This window comes from Talpa occidentalis, unplaced genomic scaffold, assembly GCF_014898055.3.
Source record: "Talpa occidentalis isolate TD23 unplaced genomic scaffold, MPIMG_talOcc4v2.1 talOcc4.3, whole genome shotgun sequence".
Taxonomy (NCBI): Eukaryota; Metazoa; Chordata; class Mammalia; order Eulipotyphla; family Talpidae; genus Talpa; species Talpa occidentalis.
In genome coordinates this window covers 90,539,143-90,551,547 of record NW_023603184.1, presented here as the reverse complement: position 1 = coordinate 90,551,547, position 12,405 = coordinate 90,539,143, and the positions used below count along the sequence as shown (strand labels likewise).

At 39.7% G+C, this 12,405-nt stretch overlaps 1 protein-coding gene and 1 long non-coding RNA gene across 8 annotated transcripts in view; one reads left to right on the top strand and one right to left on the bottom strand.

Annotated features, from left to right (window-relative positions):
• Positions 1-8,396, bottom strand: part of GALNT5 (polypeptide N-acetylgalactosaminyltransferase 5) — a 50,192-nt gene extending 41,796 nt beyond the window's left edge. The window contains exon 1 of the mRNA XM_037523358.1: positions 6,424-8,396. Within this exon, the coding sequence (XP_037379255.1) occupies positions 6,424-7,865 (1,442 nt within the window). The 5' untranslated portion in view covers positions 7,866-8,396. The remainder of the gene's footprint in view (positions 1-6,423) is intronic.
• The window catches only part of LOC119255848 (uncharacterized), a 428,764-nt gene that overhangs the window by 40,229 nt on the left and 376,130 nt on the right, over positions 1-12,405 (top strand). The window lies entirely within an intron of this gene.

Genomic DNA, 12,405 nt, shown 5'->3' with positions numbered 1-12,405 from the left:
AATCCAACAATGTATCCATAAGATAATTCACCACGACCAAGTTGGATTCATTCCAGGGGCACAAGGATGGTTTAACATCTGAAAATCAATCAACGTTATCCAACACATCAACAAAAAGAAATATAAAAACCATATGATAATATCAATAGATGCTGAGAAAGCTTTCGACAAAGTGCAACACCCATTCATGATAAAAGCCCTTGAAATTCTTGGGATACAAGGAACATACCTCAACATCATAAAGGCCATCTATGACAAGCCAACAGCCAGTATCATTCTCAATGGTGAAAAGCTGAAAGCAATTCCATTAAGATCTGGAACAAGACAAGGATGTCCACTCTCACCACTGCTTTTCAATATAATACTGGAAGTCCTAGCCAGAGCAATAAGACAAGAGAAAGACATCCAAGGAATCCAAATAGGAAAAGAAGAAGTCAAACTATCACTATTTGCAGATGATATGATAATATACATAGAAAACCCCAAAATCTCCACAGAAAAACTAATTCAACTCATCAATCAATTCAGTAAAGTGGCAGGATACAAAATCAACACGCAAAAATCAGTAGCCTTCCTATACACAAACAATAAATCTGAAGAAGAAGAAATCAAAAAAACCACCCCTTTTATTATCGAAACAAAAAAAATCAAATATTTGGGAATAAATCTAACAAAAGAGGTTAAGGACCTATACAAAGAAAACTATAAAACACTGTTAAAAGAAATAGAAGAAGACACAAAGAAATGGAAAGACATCCCCTGCTCATGGATTGGAAGAATAAACATTATTAAAATGGCCATCCTACCAAAAGCAATATACAGATTCAATGCTATTCCAATCAAAATCTCAATGGCATTCTTCAAAGAAATAGAACAATTATTGATGAAATTCATATGGAATCACCAAAAACCCCGAATAGCCAAAGCTCTACTGAAAAAAAAAGAAGGAAATGGAGGCATCACACTCCCAGACTTCAAACTATACTACAAAGCCATAATCATCAAAACTGCATGGTATTGGAACAAGAACAGACATACAGACCAATGGAATCGAATAGAAAATCCAGAAATAAACCCACAGATTTATGGTCAACTAATCTTTGACAAAGGAGCAAAGACTATGCATTGGAGCAAAGAAAGTTTGTTCAATAAATGGTGCTGGGAAAACTGGGTCGCTACATGCAAAAGAATGAAGCTTGACCACTACCTCACACCATACACAAAAATCAACTCAAAATGGATTAAAGAACTAGACATAAGACCTGAAACCATAAAATACATAGAAGGAAATATAGGCGAAACACTACGGGATTTGCACATCAAAGACATCTTTACAGACACATCACCCAAAGCAGTGATAGTGAAGACAAAGATAAACAGCTGGGACTACATCAAATTAAAGAGCTTCTGCACAGCAAAAGAGACAATAACAAAAACAAAGAGAAACCCCACCAACTGGGAGAACATTTTTGCACCCAACACTAATGATAAAGGACTGATCACCAAAATCTGCAAAGAGCTGATGAGACTCAGCAACAACAAAGAAAATAATCCAGTCAAAAAATGGGCAGAAGAGCTAAAAAGAAACTTCTCTGAAGAGGAAATGCAAATGGCCAACAGACATATGAAAAAATGTTCAACATCACTTGTAATCAGGGAAATGCAAATCAAAACTACCATGAGATACCATCTCACACCAGTGAGAATGGCACATATTAAAAAAACTAGCAACAACAAATGTTGGCGAGGATGTGGAGAAAAAGGAACTCTTGTGCACTGTTGGTGGGAGTGCAAACTGGTCCAACCACTATGGAGAGCTGTGTGGAGATTTCTGGACCTACTAAACATAGAGCTTCCATATGATCCAGCAATTCCACTCCTAGGTATTTACCCAAAGGACACAGAAACATCAATTCCAAAGAGCACCTGCACCCCTATGTTTATAGCAGCACTGTTTACAATAGCTAAGCTTTGGAAACAACCCAAATGCCCAAAAATAGATGACTGGATCAAGAAGATGTGGTACATATATACCATGGAATATTACTCAGCATTCAAAAAAGATAAACACATGCAATTTGCAGCAACATGGATGGTGCTGGAAGGGATCATGCTCAGCGAAATAAGCCAAAAAGAAAAAGAAAAATACCGGATGGTCTCACTCATAGCAGGAATCTAGAAAACTTAAATAAGGGACCAGGAAAATGAATATAAGAAAGTGAAAATCAAAATCAACAAAAAACTATGAACCAGAGACACTTTTTGGGGGTGGGGGGCGGGAGGGGAAGGATTGGGGTCAGAATGGGGCGTTTGCAATTGTATGGGGGAATATAAAAATAAAATTAAAAAAAAAAATAAAAAATAAATAAATAAAAAAAAAAAAGTATGAGCTAAAGGATAAATATAAATTAATGAGTAAATCATGGAGTTAAACAGGATGCATTTATCTTAAACCTGATACTAACATATTTCATATATTCAAAATGAAAATTAGGATGTCATTATTAATTTACAAAAACACTCACTGCAGGCTTCATTTGAAGCTTATTCTCATGTATTTTAAAAAATAGTATAAATTTTCAAAAATCATTCAGAGAAACATGTCTTTTAAAATCATATTGTGTAAAGTGTGTTTTTTAGTGCTCAGCACTGTGTGCCATGCTAAGGGAGTAGAAAATAAAGCAAAAACCAGTTTCCATCAGAAGTTTATAATTTCACTGAGAAGGCAAAACAGATTCTCAAGGCTGTAGTTAGTGAAGAGCACACAAGGAGTATTTCAGAAGCAAGTACATTAAGGTCATTGGAAGTTAGAAGTCACTGTCAAATCATGGTCCAGATGGAGGTAAGGTTGAGTTGGAGTCTGAGCAATGTCAGATTGAGAGGTGTGGGAGAAAGTGATGAGGAACCTTTGATGTGAGTATCCCTGCAGGAGATGGTGGACAGGGACCAGTGAGTAAAAACACCAGAGGGTGGTAATGAACAAATTGTGTAGGAAAGGGTAATGACACTGACATTCCTTATTCTGAGGGCCTACCTTGGGAAGAATGTCACCTGCAGAAAACCATAGCTAGACTGCAAGGGGCAGGAACATGGGAGACACTGCAAAGCACAGTGGGGATGATGCCAGTGGCACTGAAAAGGACAGTGGGGATGATGTCAATGACCGAAAGGAGTTCTTGTGCTTTTGGAAAAGACCATGGGTGCATCTCAGCATTCTAGAAATAGTTTGTTTTTTTTTTTAAAGATTTATTTATTTATTTATTTATTTATTTATACAAGCACTGGGTACAGTCAGAAGCGTGGGAGGCTCACCAGAGCCAGAGCAGGGAGCAGAGCAGGCAGAAGGACTGAAGTACACTGCTGAGGGGAGCAGCGGGCAGCAGGAGAGGTCTGCGCGCCATGCGGGACCCTCCTCCGGTGGCCGGGGAGCAGCTGGGGATCGAACCGGTGCCGTGGAGGCTGCGGGCGGCTTCGCAACCCAGCGCTCAACCGCTGCGCCACTGGGGAGGCCCCTAGAAATAGTTTTTTGAGATTCATTAGGAAAGGAGGAAAAGACAGGTTTGGAAAAGAGAATCTGATTTTAGGAGTAGAGAATGCAAATTTGTCCCAGAAATTCTGCTTGTCTCCTCTCCCTCTTAATGCCAACCTCCTCCTACCATAGCAGTCAAATCATCCTTATGAGGACGGTAACTAGTAACTAGTCAATATCTTACTGAGAAGAATTAAATTTACATGAACATACTAGCAAATCTATGGTTTTCATCCTTTTTCTGTTCCACCTGTATTCAGTAGACACATATGATATACCAGTAACTGTGATAGTCTGTGATGGTAGATTTTGGGGAAATGTAAAGGGCACTAAGGGAGATACTCATTCCTAGGAACTCTTAAAATTTTAGAGTTTCAATCAGTGGGCTGCTATGGTAGCTAATTTTAAGACAAGTTCTCCTATGTTCTTAGGATCTCAAGCGCTCTCTCTCTCTCTGTCACACACACACATACACACACATACACACACTCACTCACACATTTTCCTATTATAGTCTGTAACAATTTTTCCCTTATGCTGTCTTTTAAAATTTGTTATCTTAAAAAAAATTATTGTTTGTATTTTTATAAACCATCTTTCTCAGTGAGGCTGAAAAATAAAATCAAGGAAAACGATACTCTAAATCGTGCCAACCTGATGAATCAAACATTTTTTCATTTGTAATTTATTACAACTTTTATCCTTGTGAACACATACATTTGCACATATTTGTAGTTAAATAAAACTATTGTTGAGTTAAAAGAACAGAAGTATGATTTATCCTCTTTCAAGGAAGAGTGGCATAAAAGTGCTGTAAATCCTTTGGGGGTCCCATGTGGAGGGGATCAAACTGTTACCTTTACCTCATTAGAGTAGAGCATCTGGAAGGCAGTTAATTTGCTGAGAGCACCTCTGTTTACCCAAGGTGGGGTGTATGATAAGAGGGAGGGGATGTGGCCAAATGCTGTCTGACTCATCTCTAAGCACACATGCCAGTTTCTCCTACAGCCAGGATGGGGTCTGACTGCAACTTCCCTGGACTGCACCCCTTAACTTCCACAGACAAAATTTTGAAAACCAGTAAGTTCTTGGAGTCATTGAGGCTTCAGTAAATCATATGCACGATAATATCACTATTGCTTGCCTTTGACCCTCACACAGTTGCCCTTTCTCTGGTTCTGAACTGCAGCTGTGCTTCTGCACAGTGTCTGCTTCTTCCCCAAGCTCCATAGCAGTCTGTCAGGTCACTAAAGGGAAGTTAATATGAAGCTACTTTAACTACTGCTTCACTTTCTGGCCTTCTGTGTTCAAAGCTGACATATATATATATATATATATCTCATATAGAGATATATGCAGTATGTAATGTGTAGGATTTCATATCACAGCTGGTCCAATGTAATTTTATGTTCCTTTTGGGGGGTAATTTAGCAAGAGATGGGAGACAAACAGCACTGCATAATTTTAAGTATGGATTTTAATTATTTTGCTGTAATTACTAGTTCTACGGCAAAGTACCACCTCGGAGCTTCAGTTATCTCTTCTTTATTTTGAGTATATTTGTGTTCTCAAGGTCATGAGTTTCACCAGGGTGAAGAACATGATTGACACTCCTTTCCTAAGCCAAGGGTTAGTGCTTGGCTGAGAGTAGTTTGAAAATGCCTCCTGTAGCTGACATTACAATGAAGAAGCTCCTCTTACTGATGTGAACACACACTCGTCTAAATCTTTCCTCTAGTAACACTGACTACCCTGGATCACAAAGTAGAATTTTCTACCGTGGCCGACCAAGGGCACTGTTTACATACCTCATACATGTAGACTGAATTTTCACATTCACTTATTTAAACTACCAGCCACATATTCTTTGGCTCAGGAATTAAACATCAAGACATACATGGAATTAGACAGTAAACATCTAACAACAAAACACCCTCTTTTATGAATGGGCCAAAAAGTGGAAACTCATCTTAATTGAATTGGATCAAATGTTTGTGACTTAATCCACCTTTTGGTGATACAATTAATGGAATTTAATTCTCTGAAGAACTGGTTCACAAAGCTTTAGAGTTGTGCTACCTTGGGAAAGGGGCATAACTTCTGAAAACACCTCATCTGAATCTAAACCCATTAACAGGCCACCTCCTTTCTGGGTTCTTATGAAATGCATCTGATGTGAATACAGGCTCTTTTTAAATAGTGAAACTCTAGAAATACAAGTGGTGATTATGCTTTTGTATGTCCTGAAGGTATTTGTTAGTTATTGACTGTCTTTTTCCCAACATTACTATTCCTGTATAACTGAACTCCTGAAATGTCTACCAGCCCACCGACAAAGGACATTCAGTTTCATGGAGTAAAGTCACTTACTCATTTGCTATTATGGTGATCATTACTCATGATTAGGCAGAAGTCTGCGGGTTAAGATATGATTCCTAGGAGGCCAGAAGATTCCTTCTCTGTGATCCTTTCCCAAATATATTCCTGACAAACTTGCTAATAATGAAAAGTTCCGATATTGAGAATTCACTTCTTTGCCACTGTTTTAATGTAATTATAATTTTGCTCTGCCATTCATAATACATCCTATTATGAGTTGAGTTCATCCAATCATTTTAATAGTTTTCCAGTTGAGGAAAAGAAATGGAACATGAGTGAATAGGGCTTAAGGCCTAAGTCTCAGAGAAATAAATGTAAAAAGAGAACATAGTAGTATGGCAATTCAGAATTTGTCTTTGTGTAAATGGTAGAATATTTGGACTATTTTTATCATTTATATTGCTTTAATCCTGTAGTTGACCAAAAATCACACAAAAATATCTAGAAATAAATTTTCTTTATCTAGAAGTCCCAAATACAGGGGACTAAAGAGAGAGAAGAGGAATGGATCTTACCCAGCAGGTCTTGTGTCTTCAATGGCTCTGTCCACTGGGATCAAATCACTAAGGTAGACATTGAAGTTTCCCTCTTTCCATCTTCTTTCTGCCTCCTTCTCCTTTCCATGGGGAACGCCTACAGGACGCCCAAACTGACCTGGAGCTTTGGGGTCCCTTGGAGAAAGTGTCACATCAATTCTCCATATGGGGTGCATTCCATGGTCATTGGGTAAAAGGGCTTTTGTATGACTTTGGTTAAGTTCCACAGGCTGGAACTTGGCAGTTAAGTTGCTTCCTGCTGCCTCTTGCCCCCCAGTTAAGGCATGCTTGCTTGGAAACACTGTTGTTCTCCGTAGAGCAAGTGAAAAGAAAGATGCTTCACTTCTGTTTCTGGAAATGTGTTTCCTTTGGCTTTGACCCAATACTGCAGGAAATATAGTTTTAGTTTTAGCATTGAGGACCTCTTTGGTGTCTGTGTTTAACTCCTCTTTGGTTCTAATCACAACATGGCTTTCAGAGAAATTGAGTTTCTTCCCATCATCCACTTTGGCTCCATTATCCTTTGGCAAGTCTCCCAACTGTGTCTCATTAATAGATTGCTTCTTTAAGTGATTTGAATTGGCAACAGATTTAGAAAAGGGAAGGCTCTTATTGGCTGTGTGTTTATTTGCATTTAGTTCTTTGCTCTGAATCTCGGTTTTATTTAAGGGTATGGCTTCCCTAGATTTTGCCACTGGTGGGCTGGCAGGGCGTGTCTTCTCATTTGCAACTGCCTGTGATTGCTGCTTTGAGCTGTCAGTATTAAGACTGGTCACATTCAGGTTGTTTGCAGCTGCTTGTTTTGATGTGTCACTGCTCAAACTATGACTCTTTTGGGCCTCTGGATTTCTAACCACAGGTCCCGTGTATACAGATGTTTGGACCGAAAGAGTTCCTCTGGCTGTTACATATGTAGTTTTCTGAGCTCCCTGAGGTGTCTTTGGTGTTATGGGGGGAGAGGAGGCTTTGGGTTTGATGTTTTGTGTCTCTGTTTTTTGCTTGATAAAAGTCACTGGGAGGCTTTGCAGATGTGCAGGATACCACAGAGGTGCAACCTTGTCCCTTCCCCGGGCATTCTGCATTTTTCTTTCCCTCTGGGTTTGGTCCAAATCATCCTCAACCTTGAACACACTCTCCTCAGTCTTTCTAAAGTTCTTTTTGCCCCATACACCCTTCCTGTATCTGCTCAGTGGGGGCTTCATATCCTTCACGTTGCTGTAAAGAATCTTCATTTGGCCTGGCTGAACTCTGAATCCTCTCTGCTCTCTCTTGGTGATATCTTCCTTGAGGGCCCGAGTGTTTATCTCACTGAATGAGAGGCGGAGAGCTGCCATGTCAAAGAGTAGCCAGATGACAGAAGCTACAAATATAAATGCCAGGACGCGCCCACTTCCTCGGAAAAACTTTCGGATCTTGTTCATGGTACAAAGGCTTCCCTTGCAGCCTGCCCTCCCTTTGAGCCTGCTTACCTTGAGTGGAGAGGGAGCTGAAGTAGTAGCAGCAACAGCAGCAGCAGCAGCAGCAGCAGCAGACTTGCCAGAAAGCTCCCCTCTCCCCTGAACACAGCAGGAAACAGCGGTCCAAGGGGAAAGCTCAGCTCCTACTGCTTGTCAGTCTCTGCCTGCGTGGCATTTCATAGCAGAGCATGTGTGCCTGCTCAGCTGGCCCCTGGCTAAACCCTGCTAAACACTGGCCTTAGGTAACTCTGGGAGCAGTTGATTCCAGCCACTAAACAGGTCAACATATCACTCGTCTTACTCGGTCTTGTCTCTGAGAGCCCATGTTCACCTCCAGAATCCAAGGAAAGGTGGGGGCCAGGCTGGGGCTGCGGCTTCTCTCCTCCCAGTCCTCGGTCTGCACACTGTAACTTAACACCACTTCTCATAAGGAAAACATTTTCAAGTCATTACCCAGAAAACTTCATTCAGCTCTCACCTTCCTTGTTATGTGAGAGTATGTGTGTTTTAAGGGCAATTAAACGGAAAGAAAGCTATCTAATTTAGAGGGCATGTGTTCCTGGTTTGTAACCCCACCTACCCCATTCCTACTTATTAACCCTCTTGTACCCAAGCCTCCCAGTGATCTGAGTAATTAATCACTGACCTTAATGTTTGAGAATTAAGAGGCAGCAGTTTAAAGAAGAAGCCTAGCATTACCTTAACACCAGAAGGGATGTTTACTTTTTCAGAAGGTTTCTTGAGTGGTATCAAAATGTTTCTTTGTAAATCAACTTTTTTTTTAAACTAGTCATCTGTTTTTATTATATGATTCAATAGACATAAACATGCTTAGTCATATTGCTATAAAAGTTGCTAAACTCTCAATGTCGGCACTTATCTAGTCACAGACCAGATTGCACTAGGACTTGGACTAGATTAAGAGGCAGACTTGGTACAGCAGTGATTCCCATGCAGGCTTTATGTTTGAATCACTCTGAAAATATCCCCTAAATTGTGATTAATTGATGGTGAGGAAGTGACAGAGATGACAACTGATCTGGTATTATGTTTTAAAGACATTTCCCAGGTATTTCTGATGTTCAGCCAAGGGTAAGAAATACTGTTCTAAAATAAAATGCCTCACTAATACTTTTTTGATTGTTGAGCACTGCCCATAATTTCTGTGAAATTCCTTCCCAGACAGAGTAAAACCTAATAAAGACTATATGTTTCTAGACAAATGAATCCAAACCTACATTTTAACATCATCTTTTGTAAACATTGTCCATAATGTTTGAGGAGCACTGTCCAGGAGTACTGTTCTCCAAGGAACTCAGTGACCCACAGACAGTGATGCCCCCTCTTACTCTTGTATTGAAAGGATTACAGTGTCCCTGCTCGGATAAATTTAGTCTCCCAGAGTTTCTTCCTTGAAAAGGATTCTGAGTGCTTTATTCTTATGAGTTGTCTTTTTCTTTTTTTAAAGATTTATTTGTTTATGCATACAAGAGCTGGGGTACAGGCCACAGGTGCAAGGGGTGAGAGCATTCACCAGCGACAGAGTGGGGAACAGAACAGGCGTATTGACTGAAATACACTGCTGAGGGGAGCAGCAGGTGAGACAAGAGAGGTCTGCTACGCCATGTGGGTTAGCTCCCTGGCTGGCCAGGATCAAACTCATGCTATGATACAGTAGCTACGGATAGCTTCATTGCGCTGCAACTTAACCCCTTGCGCAACTAGGGAGGCCCTTATGAGTTGTCTTTTACTGCACCTGCCCTTTAATTTTGTACTTTACCCCAAGGAAGGGAACTCAGATAAATGCAGCCATGACAACACATTTCTTATATCTCTAATTGCCTTTCTATTCAGGGCCTGCTCACTTTGATTTGAAATATCCTTATGGATGGCAACATTCGTAGTTCAACCATTTCCCCCATGCCTACCTCAATTCATCCGTCCTTCCAGAATTTGTTGAGTGTGTTCCATGTCTCAACACTCATATTTGGTATTGAAAGACACTGATTAAGAGGACACAGTTGTTTTTGAGACCTTATACTCTGTGGGTGAAAGCAGACAGGGGGACCCATATATAACAAGCAATAAATAATATGAGAGAATAATATCTTGGATTTTGTGGAACTGCAGCTTTGTTTTGGGATGTATGGATGATTTTTGAAGAAACATCATTAGACTTAGGGCATGGTTAAGAACAATTTCTACTTATATTGTGATATAAGAAATATTAGTTGAAGGTGAAAGGTCAAAAAATTATCAAAAACATAGAAATGAAGAGAGATTATAGTTCATTAGGGGAAGCACAGGTTTTTGCGATCTGGCATGAGTGGAAACACAGGCTTTAGAGTTAGCCTGTATAATGTGTGTATGTGTGTGTGCCCGCAACTATCCCAAACATTTTGCTAAGCTTTTAAGTATCTCACTCAAGTCTTACAATGATCCAATGGGAAGTTATAATTGTAACTCTTAATTTGTAATCACGTAAACAAAAGCTTAGAGACTTCAAACAATTTGAACTAGAGATTGGAAGAGTTAGATTGTGAATATTTGTCTTTATGACACTATAAACCATGTGCTCAAATACCACATAGGAGCTTCTCTGTCTGTATGACCTTGCAAGTTAGCTTTTGTGTTTACTTAGCAATGGAAAAAATTCTGTCTTGTAGGTTTATACAAAGATTAGAAAAAATTATTTTAAGTTCTGTTATTGACTGCACTCTACAAATGTTAATCATTGCCATTTACACTGTTGCTGATACTTTGTTGTGATAGTTGTGTTGGGTACATGTGGAAGACAACATGCCAGCTCTTCCCAAAAATCAAATACAAGACTTAGGAGTAATAGGAGTTTGGTAGTTAGGAAGAAAGTATATTTGAGCATTTTCTTTCTTTCCTTTGCTGTTCCTTTTTCTTTTTATTGTGGTTTCAATCAGTGAACAATTTTTAACTGAGAGTTTATACTATATGCCCCAAATATGAAGTAGGTGACATTGTTTCTTCCCTTAGTGATTTAAAAATGGCGAGTAGAACCCTATCGCAAAACATAGCACATATATTTACGATTCTCATTCTGAAATAAAGTAAAAAGTGTTTTTTCCCCAATATGAGTACCTTTCTGTATTGATTTATAGTGAGTACACCTGATATCTATATAATGTTAGAATTCAATGTTAATTCAATAAAAATAAAAATATTGGGCCTCCCTGGTGGCATAAGGGGTTGAGTACCGCACTGTGAAGCAGTCTGCATCCCCTGCAGTGAGAGTTCGATCCCCCGGCCAGCCAGAGAGAGAGACCCATATGGCAAAGCAGACCTCTCCTGTCTCACCCGCTGTTCCCCTCAGCAGTGTGTTTCAGTCAGTCTGCCTGTTCTGTTCTTCATTCTCTCTGGTGGATCCTCTCACCCCGACCCCCGCATCTCTGGCCTGTGCCCCAACTCTTGTATGCATAAATAAATAAATCTTTTAAAAAATAAATAAATAAAAAATGTCTTCCTTTAGAAGTTATGAGTAGGGCCTCCCTGGTGGCCTCAGGTTGAAGTTTCAACACTACCACCATGAAGGCCCACCATGTCCTCTTGAGTTGGCTCGCTCACCAGGCTGCTAACCTACATGGCACAGCAGACTGCTCCTGTTTTGCCTGTTGCTCCCCCACCACCCTGCACCTTTGGCCTGCACCCCAGTTCTATGCAAAAATAAATAAAATCTTAAAAAATATGTGTAAAATAAAACCCTCCCTAAAGAGGGATGAATTAAATACCAAAAAATATTAATTTGTTGAGTATTTATTTAGTTGAGTCATAAACCATAAACCATTGTTGGCCATAAACCATTGTAACAGTTTAGAATTTTTTGCCCCCTCAGGAACTATATTTTTTTTGCCTTTTTCGTCATGATATCTCCTCACTGAGAAAAACGCACATACTACATTATGATGCTGTTCACAAACATAATTCTATAGTAATTTTTTATAAATAAATTTTATAAATAGATGAATGTATATATTTTTAAAGATTTATTTATTTATGCATACAAGAGTTGGGGTACAGGCCAGAGATGAGGGGTAGGGGGGTGAGAGGAGCCACCGGAGACAGAGTGGGGAACAGAACAGGCAGACTGACTGAAATACACTGCTGAGGGGAGCAGCGGGCGAGACATGAGATGTCTGCTGTGCCATGTGGGTTGCTTCCTGGCAGGCCAGGGATTGAACTTGTGCTGCAGAGGCTGTGGATTGCTTCATAATGTGGTGCTTAACCCCTTGAGCCACCAGGGAGGCCGAATATATTTTCTTATAAACAAATAGTATCTCATAAATAAGTGCTTTATTTACAAATATGGAAAAAATAAGGATAAATCAGTAACTTTATGAAACCATCTCTTATTTGAAAATAGAGGAGACCTGAACGTTTTTGAAGACTAAGGCATAGAAGTAGTAAGATTGAAGATAAGGAGTGGATAAGACCTTATCAAATAAAAATAAGGTCCCAGAGGAGACAGGAAATAGGT